The following is a 19,488-nucleotide window of genomic DNA, read 5'->3' as shown; positions in this document are numbered from 1 at the left end:
GGTTTGGTGTATCCAATGTTCAGGGAACCAGTACGGTACCCCTAAAATTGGTAAAATTATACAGCATGTTCGTGTTATGCAACTGTTTCAGGTGAACACAAACCAGAAACCTCTGCCTCCAATTATCCTTTAACTGTCGTAATTTGACCAGAGAGCAACAACATAGCTAGGCAATGAGTTTGGTCTCTGCCAAACAGACATGCAATTATTCTATACACCATATACAGTTGACCTAGATTGCTTATAGTATATTTATAATATGTATGGTGGAAAATTAAATGCATATTCAGGATGAGAACATTTTAAATGTGATTTGAATTTGAACCCTGCTTCTTACTAGACCAACATAATGAGCTGGTTCACAGGGTAACATTCTGCAAGAACGCATGTCACCCTACCCTGACACATAATTCTGACTCCAGCCCAACAAATCACAGGTCTTCTAAAATCCCATGTGCTTAGCCCAGAAGAAACAAATACAAAATTTAAAGTCTTTCAGTCAAGTTCCAGACCTGACTTTTGGATTAAACCTACTAACTCCTGTACTTGTAGAAAGGAACCTACCACGAGATCACCTACGGATCATTAGTGTGAAGTAAAAAATTACAAGTGCGTGGACTATGATCTAAGCCTCTGACTGAAGAATGACAATATACTGACTTGATTAATGAAAAACAAATCAAAGATATTTTCTTTTTTATTTCACAATCAGTTTGAATACAAACTTTTTATTTGTAAAATATATCACTGAACTTGATACTCTGATTGAGGTCAGAAAATTGTAGAAAAATTGAAATGCAGATCTTTAATTATAAACTTGAAAAAATACTGGTACTTAGCTTCATATGCAGAGATTGCAACATTTTTTTTTTATAAACTATACACAGACTTTTATAGCAAAGACTGTCCTTCTTTTTAACAATTTCTTAAGTAATTCTATTCTACTATTACACAAGCTACTTAAAACTGTTAGCTGTTGAAAAAAAATGTTCAAATTTATTTACAAAACTTTAATTCTGGTATCTATGATGATTTTATTTATTGCATAAACCAAACCTGTGTTCACCAATTTCCCCTAAAGTCGTTTAAAACCTAATTCAAAATAGTTCAAGTGGATTAGAAATCTAATTGGGGGGGGGGGGGGATAACCTGAATTAAGCTGGTTCATTTTTGACATTTTTACCTATAATGTCTGTTTGTTTTGTTCACACATTGTTGTCAATATAATGAAATTTTATGCAACAGTCATAAAAGTGAGAGGTTTAGCTAGCTTTAAAACCAGGTTTAACCCACCATTTTCTACATAAGAAAATGCCTGTATCAAGTCAGGAACATAACAGTAGTTTTCCATTCGTTTGATGTGTTTGAGGTTTTGATTTTGCCAATTGTTAAGGGACTTTCCGTTTTGAATTTTCCTTGGAGTTCGGTATTTTTGTTGTTTTACTTTTCACCTTTGCAATTTACTAGCTGATACCAGTCTTTAAACAGTATTTTGCTGAAATTGAAACTGAACCTACCAATTGTAAGACATTTTTTGCATACTAAGTTGACTTCTAGCAATTACTACTATGTGTATAAGGCAGAGCAGAGCAATCTTTCCTATCAAATAATGTAAATTGTGGTATAATAATTTATGTTATTCAGAGATTTCATCTATATATATATATATATATATATATCTTACATTCCTCTTATTACAAAAATTCATATTTTCATAATTTAATAAATTTTATTACAAACAGGATGAAAAAAGTTCAATTGTTAGCATATAACTAAAGTAAGCAACAATGAAATGAAGCCGCGGCTACTCAGCGCCAAAATAATGCTATACAATTCTATAAATAGAGACTCTGAGCAGCCTTATAATCACTCAGAATCGCTTAATTCCTCAAGAGAGGATAACTTTTGATAAATAAAGCATCAAACGGCTTTGATTTCATCAATCACTTAGTTTCAAAACATTCAAAGAAGATTCAAGAACAGATTTCAGTCGAAGATTGTCACATGCATGTTTTTATTCTGATTTATATAAATAAAGATCCCCCCCCCCCCCCCCCCCCCCCAGTTTGCAACCCAGTAAATATTAAAAGAGGATCAAATATTGCCCCTGGCAGCCATTTTTTATTCAACTAGAACCATTTCAGCGTCTCTTTTCATGAAAAATCTTACGATTAAAATTGATCGTAAGTTATACTGAAATGTTAATGCCTTACAAGTCTTTTTACTCGTAAGATTTTTTGTGAAAAGAGCCGCTTGGCTATTTAGAAAATACCTCCATTTTATTATAACTATTAAGGATTATGTACCTTTTTGTTCTTTAAATGCTAAACAAAAGGAAATTTTATAGAAAATCCACAGCCTTTCCCCTTGTACTCTAATATTTGACAATTCGGTGCTTGATTGATAGAGGATTATTACATGCAGTGCTAGCAATGATTTCCTTAAAACAAGTTTATAAATTAAGATATTGGTTAAAAGATATACAAATATGGACCAATTCAAGTACACCTTCTAGGGTGCGCTCGATTGTAGAGAATCAGCACGATGTTTTTTAGAATATAAAGGTTGTTTACGACTTTTTTTTAAAGAAGAAACACAAGCACAAGTGAGTATAATCTATGTTTAAAATCTGGTACCTTTGATAACTATTATAACGAAAATCTCTGTTTTGAAGTCTGTGGATTTTCTGCAAAAATCTTGGCTTTATTTGCCACAAAATCCCATTTTCTATTAAATGCAATAAAACAATAAATAGTATTGTTTTGAACGAAGTTTCCCTTTGGTATATGTACAAAATGGCACATCTCTATTATTCAGTATCTTTGCTGTTTTGATATTATTGCACTTTGAAAATTTCGTAATACACATGGCTACAGAAGGGTCATAAACCTTAACTCGGACCAAAATCTGAAAGGGGATTTCAGAGAAAAGAATGGAAATGTGAAAAAAATTATCAACAATGAACAAAGAGCACCAAGTGATAGCAATATATTGCATGACCTTATGCTTTAATAGTGCATGACAAGTTACAAATACTATATGAAGGAATAATGTCCAAACAATATTTTAAAACTAAGTTATTAATTTGATGGTTTGATTAAACAATTCAATATATATGTTAGCGGCAGTAAGTAAAATAAGGCATTACATTAAGTTAAAATTGTCAGGCATTAAACTTATTTCCTGAAATCTGATGTTGATTATTCAACCTATTGACAAACATCATTTCTGGCAATAAGTGAACTTTGGGATTTTTGCTTTGTCTTCCATATACATTCGGTGAAATATTCTAAATGTAAAGTTTTGTTTATATCACATTCCAAATATTGATATACATTAATTTTACAGATCTTCAAATTTTAGTATCTAGTATTTAGTAGATGGAAACGATAAATTTCGATAAAATCATCTGACAACAGTTTGTAACTTTAGAGCTCTCGAGTCAAAATGTGCTTCAGAGGTGACATTCGATTTAATGGATGTTTTCACAATTTTTGGTCTACCCCATAAACTGCAAAGTGAAAATGGTCGTGAATTTACAGCTTTGGTTATATCCGAGTTAAAACTAAAGTGTCCAGAACTAGTTACTTTATTTCAGGTAGTTGACATTTGAAAATTCAGTTCTTATCATGTTATAATGTACCAATGTATTTTAACTTTGAATAAATGTCTTTTTATTTACTTGCATTTACATTTTAGGCATTAAGATTAATGCCTGGACACATTTTTCAGGATTTAAGAATAATACCCAACATCATTTAGGCAATAGACTTAATACTGCCTAGGCATTAGCTTATATTGCCTATGATTTAAGCTTAATGCCTAATTTCACTTATTTCCGCTATATATACACAATAATCTGTCTTTTCCTTTTGCAAGCAACATTTAACAATGAAAATTTAATACAAATAGTAACTCTTTTAAAGATATTTTATGTTTTGTTTCAAGATTTTGATCAAAAAACTTTTTTTTAAGTTCTCTGTGGTTCTTGGAAGGTTCATCTTAAGTCTTTTGCGATAAAATAATCTTAACTTGCACTCAATCAAAAGCATTCATGCATACATGCATAGCAAAAATCGATCAATATTTGACAAATAATGCAATATTTCTGTTTTCAAAATAAGCACACACAAACAAAATAAAAACACATTATATTATACTGTATAAATCACCATTAAAGAACACATTCATTTATGTTAATTCACATTATGCATTCATGGTAGCAAAGTGTTGGACAAACATTTTTTTAAGCAAGGATTTGTGTAAAATATTGTCACACACTGTCTGGTAGAATTCTTTTAACAAATTAAAAAATATAAAATCAAATTATTGCTCCAATTCACCGAATCGATTCACAAAAAAATTACATTGAATGTCTTTTTGATTTTCTTTCACTTCAGAGGGAACATAATTGTACACAAATTTTATAAAATTGTAGAGAAAATTATTCTTTAGGCAAATTTACATAACTATATGACCTCTGAAAATGTTGAACACGTGTTACAAGATCTGAAAAGATAAAGGTACCTGTACTCCTAGATACTCTTAGCTGAACACAGATATGGCAAGACATAGGTATAAACAAACAGCTGACTAAATACATAACAGATTCTACCACTGACAGCATTTTATTGTGGAGAAATAACACACCTTTGAATGGACCTGTATCATTTGGGTCAACACCAAGTGGGCAGTCGTATTCTAGTTCACCAAATTAAGCAAGACCCCTCGATACAAATTCAAGTGAATGGAGTTTGAATTAAAAGTGTAACTTATCATCCAATCATTTCATGTTTTCCCCCGGATATCGGAAATGTCTATACATTCAATCAAAATATGTTTAATTGTATACTTGCAATCGCAAGGTAAACATACTGGTTGAATTTTATTTTTTAAAAGATGCTCGTGTGTTATTTTAGCATGACCACTACGGCTTCTAGAAATAACACACTGATATTTACTGTTTTTAAATTTGTTTCAAGGTTTGTATAAAGTTGGTTTAATTTCATGCAATTCCTTTTACTCCAAGCATTTTTCCATATATATTTAAAACATATTCTCTTATATTAGCCTTTTAGGCCTGGTGAGATAAACATGTATGAATGAATTCTAAAATCGAAGGCATATATTGCCTATTTCTCAGATATGAAGTACCTGGTTTGGTGCATCCAAAGTTCCAGTAACCAGTACGGATCGTGTTTTAATTTATGCAACTGTTTCAGGTGAACCATAATTAGATCAGAGAGCAACAGCATAGCCAGGCAAATTGTCACATTAAAGGACCTACAAATTGTTCGAGTTGCCTGTTAAAATCAGATTATAGCTCCTATGCCTCGCGATTACTGTAAGATTTTGCTGTCAGAATTGGTAAAAATACAGCTTTCATGAAATGGAAGTAGTTTAAATTTATTTTGGGGAAGTGTTTCTTTTTTTCTCTGAATAAAAAAGATGATATATTTGGACAAGGAAATGTTTACTAGTATGCAACAATTTGTTGATTTTTATACATAACTTGGGAACAGATCAGAGTTTAGTTACCCGATCTTTAAAGGTTATCAATTTAACACTAGTAAGATATTTGGATATTGTCTATATCTACCATCATTGATTTTGTTTTTGATGAATGAAAACATAACCAAAAATGCAACTTTAGGAGTGGGACTTGTAAATAGCCTGAGCATTAACTTTGCATGTAGCACCATTTAGAGGGGCGCTGGGCTCCCATATAAATCTGCCTCTGTGACAGATGATTTACTCAGAAAGGCACAGCTTCGTTCATCTGAATCGTGATGTTGGGCTTTTTGAAAGGTCTCGTTTTATTCTAATGTGTACAACTTTTATTTTAACACTTGGTGGAATTGGTTATTGGTAATTTGTTTTGTTTTTCATCGAAATCCTACTCCTGCTTGAATTCTCACCCACTAGTTGAGAGGTTCCTTCAAGTGTACAACATGTTTAATATAAACATAACACAGTTTGAAAATGTAAAACTGGCATATGTTGCACTGATGGTGATTTGTTAAATATCTAGTGCATCTTCTGAAATTTAACATCATCATACATCTTGCATGAATGAAAAATTGAAAAATTCAAAGTTTGAAGCATACAGGAAGTAGGTGTTTGATAGATCGGAAGAGTGGTAACATGTTGTGGGACAAACAGATGGAGACGTTGATTGCAGTATATCCCCCACTCTCTAATATATGAATTGGTTGTTGGTGTTTAACACCACTTTCAGCATAATTTTCAAAAGATGGCATCAATTTGAATTTTTGTTTTTAACCCAGATTAAGGAAATTCACAGAATTTTGGCAAACCTATTAAGGTTGTGCACCTTCCATTATGGAGTTGTTTTAAGATATTTCCCCATTTAAATGTACAGTAGAGACCATTTTCCATTGTTTAAGAAACATTTTGTGCAACCTAGCCATTTGAGTCTGATCCATTTTTTATCAATATGCAGCAAATATTAACACCCTTTTGATATCATCAATGAACAAGTAAGGAAATATGCATTTGCATGTATATTTCAAATAGTTTAACAGATATTTTAAAACAAAGAGTGCAAATGCTGAAATGTTTGTCCTGCTTAAATGATCATGATTGAATATATGTTTAAAGTCTTGAAAAGGTTAACTAAAGTATCACAATTCTGAACATAATAATTAAACAATCCATGTAATTAAGGTGAAGGTCAGATGAACCCTGCTGACCGACAGTTACTTTACATCATATTAGTTAACCTGTTGCTTAAAATATCTGAATAAACTGTTAACACAGATATATGTCTCGCCTATTTGTTATTTTGATAATGCAAATGTTGAAATTAAAAAAGCAATACTTTATTTATATGTAAGTTATGCAAATATTCAAAGTCAATGAACCATGACTGAAGGTACAGGGCTAAACAATCTCCATGGAAATGAGATGTGCCAATACTAATACAACTGTATACCAAATACCACTGAAATCTCATAAGTCGTTCTCTTTAAACAAACACAAACATTAACTTGTAAACTATGTAAAAGTTTCAAAGTCAATGAACCATAATGAGGGTGTGGGGTTATATTATCTCCATGGAAATGAAACTTGCAAATGCCAATACATTTGCATACCAAATATCATTGACTTAACATTAGTGGTTCATCTTAAACTGACCTAATCACAAACTAATACATGTAAACGAAGCAAAAGTTTCAAAGTCAATAAACCATAACTGAGGGGGCGGGCCAAATAATCTCCATGGAAATTAAATATATGTCAATGTTTATACAACTGCATACCAAATTTCATTGACCTACCACTATTGGTTCCCCATAAACTGACCTAATCACAAACTAATACATGTAAACTAAGCAAAAGTTTCAAAGTCAATAGACCATGACTGAGGGGGGGGAGCCAAATAATCTCCATGGAAATGAGATTTGCGAATGCTTATACAACTGCATACCAAATATCAATGACCTACTGCTAGTGGTTCACCATAAACTAGACCTAATCACAAACTAATACATTGTTGACGACACCGACGACGCTAGAAACAGCATACCTATGTATCGCTTTTTGACTCCGTGAAATCGAGACAAAAACTGAAAACACTGTTCAATGAACCATGAAAATGAGGTCAAGTTTGGATGATCTCTGCCAATCAGACATGTAATCATTCCATATTCCAAATACAGTTGACCTATTGCTTATAGTATATTTATTGTCTTATGTATAGTGGAAAACTAAATGCATATTCAGGATGAGAACATTTTAAATGTGATATGAATTTGAACCCTGCTTTTTACTAGGCCAACATAATGAGCTGGTTCACAGGGTAAAGCTCTGCAAGAAGGCATGTCACCCTACCCGGACACATAATTCTGACTCCAGCCCAACCAATCTCTGCTCTTCCTCTAAAATCCCTTAAGCATGAAATACAAAATTTCAAGTCTTTCAGTCAAGTTTCAGACCTGACTTTTGGATTGAACCCACTACCTCCTGTACTTGTAGAAAGGACCCTACCACCAGATCACTTACGGATCATCAGTGTGAAGGAATGAACTGAAGTGCTTGGACTATGACCTAAGCCTCTTACTGAAGCATGGCAATATATTGACTTGTTTAATGAAAAACAAAACACAAAGATATTTTCTTGATTTTTTTCGTTTTTATTTCACAAACAGTTTGAATACAAACATTAATTTATGAAATATATCACTGAACTAGATAATCTGATTGAGGTCAGAAAATTGTAGAAAAATTGACATGCAGATCTTTTAATTATAAACTTGAAAAAATACATGATACTTAGCTTCATATGCTGAGATTGCAACATATTTTTATATAAACTATACACAGACTTCTATAGGAAAGACCATCCTTCATTTTAACAATTATTCTTCAGTTATTCTATTCTACTATAACACAAGCTATTTAAAACTATAAGCTGTTGAAAATAATGTTCAAATTTATTTACAAAACTTTAATTCTGGTATCTATGATGATTTTATTTATTACATAAACCAAACATGTGTACACCAATTTCCTCTATGTCGTTTAAAACCTAATTCAAAATAGTTCATGTGTAACAGAAATCTAATGGGGCAAAATAAACTGAATTAAGCTGGTTCACCTTTGCAATCTACTGATTTCCAAAACCCAAGTCTTAAAATATTAGTTTGCTGAAACTGAAACTGAATCTACCATTTGCAAGACATTTTTTGCATACTAAACAATCTTTACTAAGGTGACTTCTAGAAGAGAGATGTATTTATCAAAGTTGTACAAAAATCGAACATGTAAAAACGTTGTTTGTTTATAGTTGACTAGTGTTTGGTTAATTATAGTAAGGTCAGTTCGATTGGGATATTGAGTTCATGCACGAGTGAACTCAGGTGGTTTAAAGTGATTCGAGCCATTGCAGTCAAAGTGTACAGTAGCATTTTGCCAAATAAATAATATTATTAATTATATTATATTATTATTTTCAGATTTGTAGACCACTAATATGGGGAAACCAGTACATGTACAAGCTGCTTATTACCTGTGTATTTATATGAACTTTCCACAATATTATACTCATATTTATAATAAAATGTGCGCTTGTCTCTGCAAGTGGCGTCTCCCATGTAAGAGTTTGTGGTTATTTGATAAATATTTTATGTTCGTTTGAGTTTACGAATTAGAATTTAAGTGAAAGATACCAAAGGGACATTCAAACTAGCAATTACTACTATGTGTATAAGGCAGAGCAGAGCAATCTTTCCTTTCAAATAATGTTAATTGTGGTATAATAAATTATGCTATTTAGAGATTTCATCTATATATATATATATCTTACATTCCTCTTATTACAAAAATTCATATTTTCATAATTCAATAAATTTTATTACAAACAGGATTCAAAAAGTTACATTGTAAGCATATAACTAAAGTAAGCAATAATCAAATGAAGCCGCCTACTGCAATATAATGCTATAAAATTCTATAAATAGAGGCTTAGAGCAGCCTTAATCACTCACAACCCCTTAATTCCTCAAGAGAAGATAACTTTTGGTATATAAAACATCTAACGGCTTTGTTTTCATCAATCACTTAGATTCAAAACATTAAAAGAAGATTCAAGAATAGATTTCAGTCGAGATTGTCACAGGCAGCATCATGTTTTTATTGATTTATTTCAAATAAAAGTTCAAAGCCCCCCTCCCCTCCCCATGTTTGTAACCCAGTAAACATTAAAAGAAGATCATTTATAATTAGAATCAAATATTGCCCATGGCAGCCATTTTTTATTCAACTAGAATTTTTAGAGAATACCTCCATTTCATTATGACTGTCAACTCAGATAAAAATCTGAAAGGGGATTCAAGAGAAAAGAATGGAAATGTGAAAAAGATTACCAACAATGAACAAAGAGCACCAAGTGATAGCAATATCTCGCATGACCTTTAGGCTTTTATAGGGCATGACAAGTTATAAATATTGACATGGATATATGAAGGAGTAATGCCCAAACAATATTTTAAAACTAAGTTACTAATTTGATAGTTTGGTTAAACAATTTAATATATACACAATAATCTGTCTTTTCCTTTTGCAAGCAACATTTAACAATGAAAACTTAATACAAATAGTAAACTCTTTAAAGATATTTTATGCAGACCAAGTCTTAATGCAAAAAACTTTTTTTCCCCAAGTTCTCTGTAGGTCTTGGAAGATTCTTCTCTATAATCATGATAATATAAAATATCTACATTTTTTTGCATAGCAAACAGAAATGTTAGTCTTTTGTGATAAAATAATCTTAACTTGCACTCAATTAAAAGCATTCATGCATAAATGCATAGCAAAAATCAGTCAATATTTGACAAATAATGCAAATATTTCTGTGTACAAAATAAGCACACACAAACAAGATGAAAACACACTATGTTATACTGTATAAAGCACCATTAAAGAACACATTTATGTTAGGCCAAAATTAAACTTAGATTGTTTGATGATGCCTACCTACATACAGCAGCCTACCCAAAAATTTTATGACACAAATTTGTTCAATTTTTTTTTTAATATTTTTTCCTGCTCTAACGTCGTTTTCTTGTCTTAAACATGTAACAAATGTTGTTGGCCAAAAAAATGAAATCCCTACCTACCCAACCCTATAAGGCATAGATAGGCAACATCAAACAAAGAATTTTTCAATGGTGGCCTTAAATCACAGTATGCATTCATGGTAGCAAAGTGTTGGACAAACATTTTTTTAATCTAGGATTTGTTGAAAATTTTGTCACACACTGTCTGGTAGAATTCTTTAGACAATTTAAAATACAATTATTGCTCCTATTCACCGATTCACAAAAAATCAATTACATTGAATGTGTTTTTGATTTTCTTTCTTATCGTACACAAATTTTATGAAATTGCAGAGAAAATTATTCATTAGACATTTAAATACCTATCTGACCTCTTGACATGTTGAACACATGTTGTTACAAGATCTTAAAAGAACAAAAGGTACTTGTACTTCTAGTTACTCTTAGCTGAACACATATGAGGCAAGACATAGTTATAAACACATAACTAAATACAAAACAGATTTCATTGTGAAGGAATTAATCAAAAACACCTTTCAATGGACCTGTTTAATTTAAGTCAACACCAAGCGAGCAGTCGTATTCTAGTTAACCAAATAAGTAAGACCACCCTCTATACATATTCAATGTATACTGACAAAAAGTTTATGAAGTTTCAATTCAAAATGTTACTAATCAGCCAAACATCTTTGTAAACAGGTGCAAGGTCAAAGAGAGACAAAATTAAATATGGTGCAAGGTGGGGATATGCCAAAAATAACATCAATTAAAGTATATATCATACAAATACTTAACGCTGGCTTTTGAAAAAAGTTCAGATTTAATGAAAGGGTGATATATTTTTTAAATGGTCTTCTTCATATAATACATACTCATAATAAGTGTATTAGTAAAAATAATGACCTATTGACTACATTTTGTTTGATTTTTCTTTGCTTAATGTCCAGTGGCAAATCTTAAATGTTTACTCAGGGAAGAGTTAATTATATAACCTAGAAGACAGGTTCAGCAAAGTGGGTCAACTGAGATAAAGGGTGAGAATTTTGCAAACCTCACTAGAAAAGAGAGTATTGTAAATTCAGCAATTATTTCAAAGTTTTTATTAATGCGAATATTGCAACTAGGTGAGTATTGCAATATTAAGAATTCGCATTCTGATATCTTATACATATATCTGTGTGCAGATTTTCCTGAAATCGCAATAATTAATCTCGCATATTTGTCCATTATTCACAGGGGTTTCATTATCTTTCATGTTGACCGGTACATTCCTATTTGAAGGTGGTACTTTTCAATATATTCAATGAACATCTTATATAAAAATTCAGGCGGTACTTATCAGTAGCATAGGAGGGTAAAAGTACCGGGTACCGCCTCCTAATGAATGGCCTGTTATTCAGAACCGCAATAATAAATGCACGCAATAATTTCTGAATTTACAGTATGTTGGGATGGGGCAGTAATTTTGCCTGGCAATATGTGGTCTACACACTCTTCAGAGTTTTCACAAGTCCGGTCTTTAATGTGCAGAAAGAGTGGCACTCTACCAGCGAGAGTCATTGGATTTAACGTCCCATTGCTACCAGACATTGCTTTGTATAAATACATCCTGCACAGACTGAGTGTTGGGGTGATAGATTTACAGCATAAACCATAATGGTTTTATCTAATTTTTCCAATTCAACCAATGTGGTATTAAAACTCTTCTGAATTTCATTAAGTACTATTTATAAAAACTTCAGAATTTGAGACCAAAATTGCAGTACTCAGGTCCAAATGTAAGGTAAAATCAGCCTAATCAAACTGTCAGTGACTGTTTCACTTGAGCAATATTTGTTTCAATGCCTTAATTTTTTTTTGCTTGTTAAATTCAAATTACAGGACAGTTTTGCAAAGTTGATTTTACACATGTATGGTTGATGATATAATAAAATTACATGGTGTTTCATACAATTTCCAATGGCTAATTATGATTGGGAGAGGCATTCAAAAAGTTATATTCTATTTCCGTATAAAATGAAACATCTATGACTGCAGGTGCTCTCATCAAAACAACGCATCGAAACACAAATTGATAGGCTTGTTTTAACTAGTCAATGCTAGTAATTTCATGTTTGTAGAATAAAAATGCAATTATGAGAATCAATTGCTTTATTTTGTAATTTTATAGGGTTGTAAAAAGTGTTGAAAGTGCCTTTACATCAAAATGAAATAAAATTTTTAAAATAGAAGCATTGAAATGTTAAAGAAGATTTTACTTGTACATTGTACTACATATTTCAGAGGAAAAAACTTTTCAAATCATTTATATATACCTGTATGAAATCTTTGCACAAACCCAATTCATTAAATTTCTTTTAGTGTGAAATCTTAAATTTATTCTCAAGACATTTTGGCTGTCAATTCACATAACAAGACGGAGAATCTCTGTATTACACCTACTACTACCGTATATCAGGAAATTTTTCTGTGTGTCGTATTTTTCACAGAAGGCAATTTACCACTAAATTTACCCTGTCAATAAAATTGCATCTTACAAGGCAGTGAATCACAAACAATAAACACAATTTAGATTTAACTGGCCCATCTAAGAAACAAACTGTGAACAAAACCCATCATGGAAATACCTTAAAATAAAGTATGTTTTTTTTAAGTAGGAGTCCATAATAAATGGGGCTTTAATACAGTCACATACTAGTGATTTATTAACTTTTTTATAAAGCTACACTAAAAAGATATTACTTCCTTGTTCACAACAAATGTCCCTGGAATAATCTTCATAAAAGGTTATATGATAGCACTTTTATATCTCTTTCAGTGAAAGTGCCTAAGTGATATCAATAGTCAAAACTGGCAACTGTCTAATTTCAGACCTATTTTGTCCATAGATAAGCAATATAGTAAATTGTAAACGCACAGTTTATGCTATACATAAAAGCTGCCACAATGTGTGTGATATATATATGAATATATTGTCATCAACTGCTTGGCAGTACAACCTGAACTTGTTCCAGGCCATTGACATTGTCATATCTCTTGATTACATACTTAGTCTCGATTTCAGATGGCTCCTTATTGTCCGAATCATCAGATGTAAGAAAGTCCTCATCCATGTAACTTAAAGTGTCACTACTTCCCGAACTGTTCAATTCCTCCACGACAGGATGACTTACAGGACTGTTCATCTTAGACGGAGTTACTCTACTCTCTTTTGGAGAACTTTTCAATGTGACTTGGTCATTCAGAATAGAATGTAGTACAGGGAAAGAATCATTCGCTGTTTCACCATCCACAAATTTTGATGACAGCGAACACCTGACATTGCCGTTTTCAGGCTTATTTGAATATCTAAGTGGATAAGTTTTAATCAAGCTAGATCTCTTTTCTGATATTTTTTGTAAGATGTCTTCAGTCAGTAGCGACCTGGGAGTTTGTTTAATTAATGGACTCGGCTGTGGACTCTTAGATGCTCTTGTAATTGGACTTCCTGACCTTAATTGTGAAGATCTGGTAGTTGGACTTTGCTGAATACCATCTCTCAACTTTGAACCTCCTATATTTGTATTTTGTAGTATGTCTTCTTTAACTTTTGATGCTCTAGTATTGGGACTTTGCTGCCTATCTTCCCTCAGCTGTGAAGCTCTTGCATTGGGACTTGGCTGTCGACTTTTACAGATATAGGGAGAAATTGTTGACAAACAGTTGCCATTTTGTTCATGTGTTTTCATGAGTATATACTTATTCCCTTGCCATTTGATAGTTAGGAATTTGTTGTGATTATTTTCCTTATCATCTATTCTACATTCTTTGCTGCTTTTCAGCCACTGATTAATCAACATTTGTTTAGAATCTATCTTGTTTCTCTTTTTGTAAGTTTTTTTTATTTGTTTACCACTTTTTGGAGATTTGCTCATATTAAACTTGTTGCTCCCTTTCTGAGGACTCATTGATTCTTTTTTAGACCCCATCAACAACTGACCATTCACTTTTTGAATTTTACCATTTGTTGAAAAGAGTTTTCCTTCTTTGAAATTCTCACTGATATTTTCTGAATCTTTTCCCCTCGACTTAATCTGCGATTTAGTGGAAGACAGTTCTACACCATAAGTCCGTTTCTCTTGTTTTGACCCTATTTTTGAGCTAGATGAAGAAAGTTCAAAAGTATTAGCCATTTCCTTTCCACCAGGTTTAGCTGTCGACTTTTTTGGGGAGGACACTTTCACAGGATTGTCTGAAGGTCCACACTCTGATCGAGATATTTTCGGAGTGAATTCTTTAACAGGATTATCAGAATCTTCACTACTACCAGTGATTACCTGTGGACCATACTGATACTGGGCGACTGGTGACAGATAAGACAGTTGTGGTTCCATACTAATTAGCATTCTTTTAACCTTTGGTCTTCTCTTCTTTTTATTTTTGTATCCGTGTGCAGAAAAAGGGTGATTTATACTTTTCCTCCTTTTCTTGCTCTCAGATGACGGCCTGACTGGCAAACTTTCTCCATCAACTTCATCATAAGCTAATGTCTTCTTTGAATTTTGTTTTGAACTGGTAGTTTTTGATGGAGATTCAATTATCTTACGTTTCCGTGAAACTGATCTAGTTCTGGAAAATCCTGGTGATTCGAGTGACGAAGATGACCTTTTTTCACGCGTTCTCCCACGAGAAGCAGATCTTAACCTTTTATGAACTAATGATTCGGATGAAGACGATCTTGATCTCTTTCTTTTACGAGAAGCTGATCTCAATCTTGAATTTACCAATGAGTCTGACGATGATGATCGAGATCTATTTTTCAACCTTCTTCGACTAAATCTTTTTCCTCTAGGAGAGTGGGACAGATCTCCACTAACATGAGATTCCTCTGATAATGAAGGAGACCTGCTCCTACTTTGTCGAGCAGGTCCACGTGAAGAAGATCTCAGCCTATGTCTTATAGATGACAATGGGATATATTCACTCGAGGAAGACCTTGACCTTTTCCTATGTCTTGACCTTCCCCGACGTTTTTTCTTTTGTTCGCAACTACCTATTGCTGCTGGTATATTTTTTGCACGATTTTCTTTTTGAGCTGACAGCAAGGGAGATAAACAAGTGTTAACATCTTCATCCTCAACTACATCAACATCATCATCTGTTTCCTGATATGACAAACGTAATATCATACCAGGTGACATGCCTGGTGAACCTACTGGTGACCGGTTCCTTGGTACTTCAGGTGTTTTCTTTTTTGTTGGATTTGTCTTTACAATAGCAGAACTTGGTCCGGGATATTCACTTTTCGCTTTTTGTTCTAAATCAACATCATCCTTATCCTCCACATTGTCTTCAAGTCTTTTCTTCAAAGGAGTTCTTTTCTTTTTTTTTATCTTTTTAATTTTTCGAGCTGAAAAAGTTAATATCAAAATCTATTGTAGCAAATTGAGATTCATCTTTTAAAAAAAATGTGCTAGGCTGTATATGCTCTTTAAATCATTTTACATGCAAAGAAATGAAAAAGTTGTTTATATCTTGAAAGGTTTGATCTTTATATAAAATGGCATCAGAATAATTTGCAAGACAGCTATCTTGTATGTTATTCATATAATACTGTAAATTTATGAATTTTTGTATGCATTTATTATTGCCATTGTTGATGTTGTTGATCAATGGACAAACATGTAAAATTAACTTAAGAATTCAGGAAATACCATCAAAATAATGGGGAGTTTTTTTTTATAGATTTGTAAAACATATCCAGTTGTATATTTTTCGCAATAACAAGAACTTTGCAACAATTTCTGTATTTACAGTACATGAACTAAGAAGTTTAATGTTAAATATAAAATAATGTTGGTCATCATTAAATTCTTTATTATTCCATGATCAAAGCTTTTGTGTGACATCAGTTTGTTTTTGTTCCTGAATTTTTTCTTTATTGTATGATAAATGGAGTTTATGTCTGACAATGAGAAAGCAACCAAACATTGCCAAAAAAACCAAAAGACCACAAGAGGTCAACAAATGGTCTACAACTATTGACAAGAGTAAGTACAATATGTCAAGCTTTGAATTAAGAAATAGTTTGAAATCTTCTCAATCTGATTAAAATACAGACCCTCTATCCAAGGTTTGCTTACAAGGATCTGAAAACATTCCTTTCTAGTTTCTGTTTTAAAGAGCTTTGGGGATCTGCTGGTTTTGTCAGATGGTGGTATTTTAATCAGATTAAATATTCCTTGGCTCTTCTCTGCCGCCAATGTTTTTGTTATAAAGTATTTTAATTATACTTCAATGAAACATCAACCAGACAACAATATGACACCCCTTACAAATAATTCTGGAAAAGTCCTTTCATCTCCAGATTTCAGCCAGAAGAAGTTTTTACAGAGCTCTTACAACAATTAAAACAGAACTGACATCATGCAAAAATGTTAATTATATGAATGTTTATGGTGTAAAGTTTGTTTCAGTGGTTTTGTTATTTTTCTAAGCAGTTTCAAAATCTTCAAAAACAGATCTGCATAGCAAGGTGGCAAAAAGGAATTTCAGATTATAACATTTCATACTTTGTCCATTAAAGATTGCTTCATGGATGTTGAAAAAAGAATATGCCTACTGTAACTGCTACAAAAACTCACTATAATTTCCAATATCTCAATACTTTACTACTGACATAACAAATCATTTTATTTGTATCCCATCCATTCTTTTTTTTCTTATGTTGTGCTCTTACACAACAGTCCCAGGTTAGGGTGAGGGTTGAATGCTCACAAAGATGTTTAACCCAGCCACATTCTTTATGTGCCTGTCCAAAGTCAGGAGCCTGTAGTACAGTGGTTGTCGTTGGTTCATGTCTGTCATATTTGTTTTTCGTAAATTGATTTGTTATAAATTAGGCTGAGTTTTCTCGTTTGAATTATTTCATATAGGACCTTTCATAGCTGATTTGATTTGATTTTTGGTGTTTTAACGCCACTTTTAAGCACCTCTTTTGGGCTATTTCGTGGCGGCCAGTTTTTATTGGTGGAGGAAGCCGGAGTGCCCGGAGAAAACCACCGACCTTCGATAGGAAAACTGACAATCCTAGTCAATTAAGATTGCAGTCGAGTGCACCCGCACGAGCGGGGTTTGAACTCACAACCTCAGTGTTGACTGGCTAGTGATTACAGTAGTAACTACTTAGACCACTCGGCCACCGAGGCTCCCTTTCATAGCTGACTATATGGGTTTATTCTCATTGTTAGTCTGTACGGTGGCCTAAAATTGCTTATTTCCACTTCATTATGAACTCTGGTGGATAGTGGTCTTATTGGTAATCATACCACATTTTTATATCTATAGATCTGTTGAGTTTGTTTATATTCTGAATTTATAAGAGCAATATGTGATTTGTTGGGTCTCTTAGATAATATTATATTTATGGTTTTGTGTTGATATAGCAACTATTTTTCTGTGAGGCCTTCAATTCTGCCCAATTTAACTTATTCATTTTTATTTTCTTAACATCCTATCAGTGCTAAAACTGCCAAATTGCTGCAAGAACCTAGTTTAAGTACTGTGGATTCATTTATTTTTATGGAACCATATTTCAAGGATTGAGGAAAAATTGTACATTTGAGGATATTTGATTTCATGGTTTTGTCAAAGTCTGCATATAAGCCTAAAGAAAATGTGTATTTTCATGGAACCATATTTCAAGGATTGAGGAAAAATTGTACATTTGAGGATATCTGATTTCATGGTTTTGTCGAAGTCTGCATATAAGCCTATAAAGAATATGTACTTCGTTGAATACTTTTAATTTGTGGTCTATCTATACCCACAAAATCCACAAAAATTGGTATACCATGAATGATAATGAATCCATAATATCATACTTACATCTATCATCTATTTCTTTACATTCCTGACAAACTAAATTGCGACCAATCTTAATCAGGCTGTGACACGTTACATGTGTCCCTTTAGAACCACACCAATCACATGTTGTTATTTCCCATTTTCTGAAATGGGTAATTTATAGCTTGAAATAATTTGAATGACAGAAAGAGTGGGCAGGCAATATATCTTAAGGGATTACATATAACAATAACTGAATTTGTTTTATAAACTTTCTGTTTACCTGAAAATATGGTTAATGTGATCAATAAAAGTTCTTTTACTTCCAAGAAACTAATAAATTGCTTCGCAGAGCGCAGCTGGTTACGACCGCAGAGGTCCAACCCTGAACAGTTGGAGCAAAAATGGACACAATATTCGCGCTTGATACAGGTCTGAATTTGGATTGTAATTAAATATTTGACACATAATAGGTTTCTGACACAGAATAACTGTAGTCAAAGAACTTAGAATTGGTTATATGATTTGAATTTATATTCAATTTCTTGCTTTTGTGCAATACACTATGCTGTTGCGAATTGAACCCCAAAAAAAAAATTACCCCCCTTTTTTTTGCTTTTGTGCAATACACTATGCTGTTGCGAATTGACCCCCCCCCACTCCCCCCCCCCCCAAAAAAAAAAAAATTATCTACCCCCCCCCCCCCCCCCTCCTTTTTTTTGGCAAAAAAAAAAAAAATTTTGAAGCCAATCCTAACCATCCCTTTGTGGTATAATTTCAGAGAGATCCATACACCGTTCCACAAATTCTTGTCTGGAAACTAGAAAAATGCTTATTTGGGCCCCTTTTTGGCCCCTAATTCCTAAACTGTTAGGACTATAACCCCCAAAATCAATCCCAACCTTCCTTTTGTGGTTATAAACCTTGTGTTTAAATTTCATAGATTTCTATTTACATTTACATAAAGTTATTGTCCGGAAGCCAAATGTCTTCGGACGACGCTGTGATACCAATATTAGACTGCAAAATTTTTTGCAGTCGAATAAAACTGGAAATTTTACAGTTTTTGGACACAATAGATGAG

At 32.7% G+C, this 19,488-nt stretch overlaps 1 protein-coding gene across 5 annotated transcripts in view; it reads right to left on the bottom strand.

The window, feature by feature from the left end:
* Positions 1–969: 969 nt before the first annotated feature.
* The window catches only part of LOC127738777 (serine/arginine repetitive matrix protein 2-like), a 46,725-nt gene continuing 28,206 nt past the window's right edge, over positions 970–19,488 (bottom strand). For 4 of the 5 annotated variants that reach the window (XM_052250144.1, XM_052250146.1, XM_052250145.1 and 1 more), the window contains 2 exons: positions 18,447–18,568; positions 8,169–15,969 (listed from right to left, as the gene is read on the bottom strand). In XM_052250144.1, the coding sequence (XP_052106104.1) occupies positions 13,559–15,969; positions 18,447–18,568 (2,533 nt within the window). In that variant the 3' untranslated portion in view covers positions 8,169–13,558. Of the gene's footprint in view, positions 1,057–8,168; positions 15,970–18,446; positions 18,569–19,488 lie in introns of those variants that run through there. The other variant, XR_008000163.1, reaches the window with a different exon arrangement.

The sequence above is a fragment of the Mytilus californianus genome, unplaced genomic scaffold (genome assembly GCF_021869535.1).
Source record: "Mytilus californianus isolate M0D057914Y unplaced genomic scaffold, xbMytCali1.0.p SCAF_4, whole genome shotgun sequence".
Taxonomy (NCBI): Eukaryota; Metazoa; Mollusca; class Bivalvia; order Mytilida; family Mytilidae; genus Mytilus; species Mytilus californianus.
The sequence above is the reverse complement of the archived record's forward strand: the minus strand, read 5'-3'. Positions and strand labels throughout refer to the sequence as shown.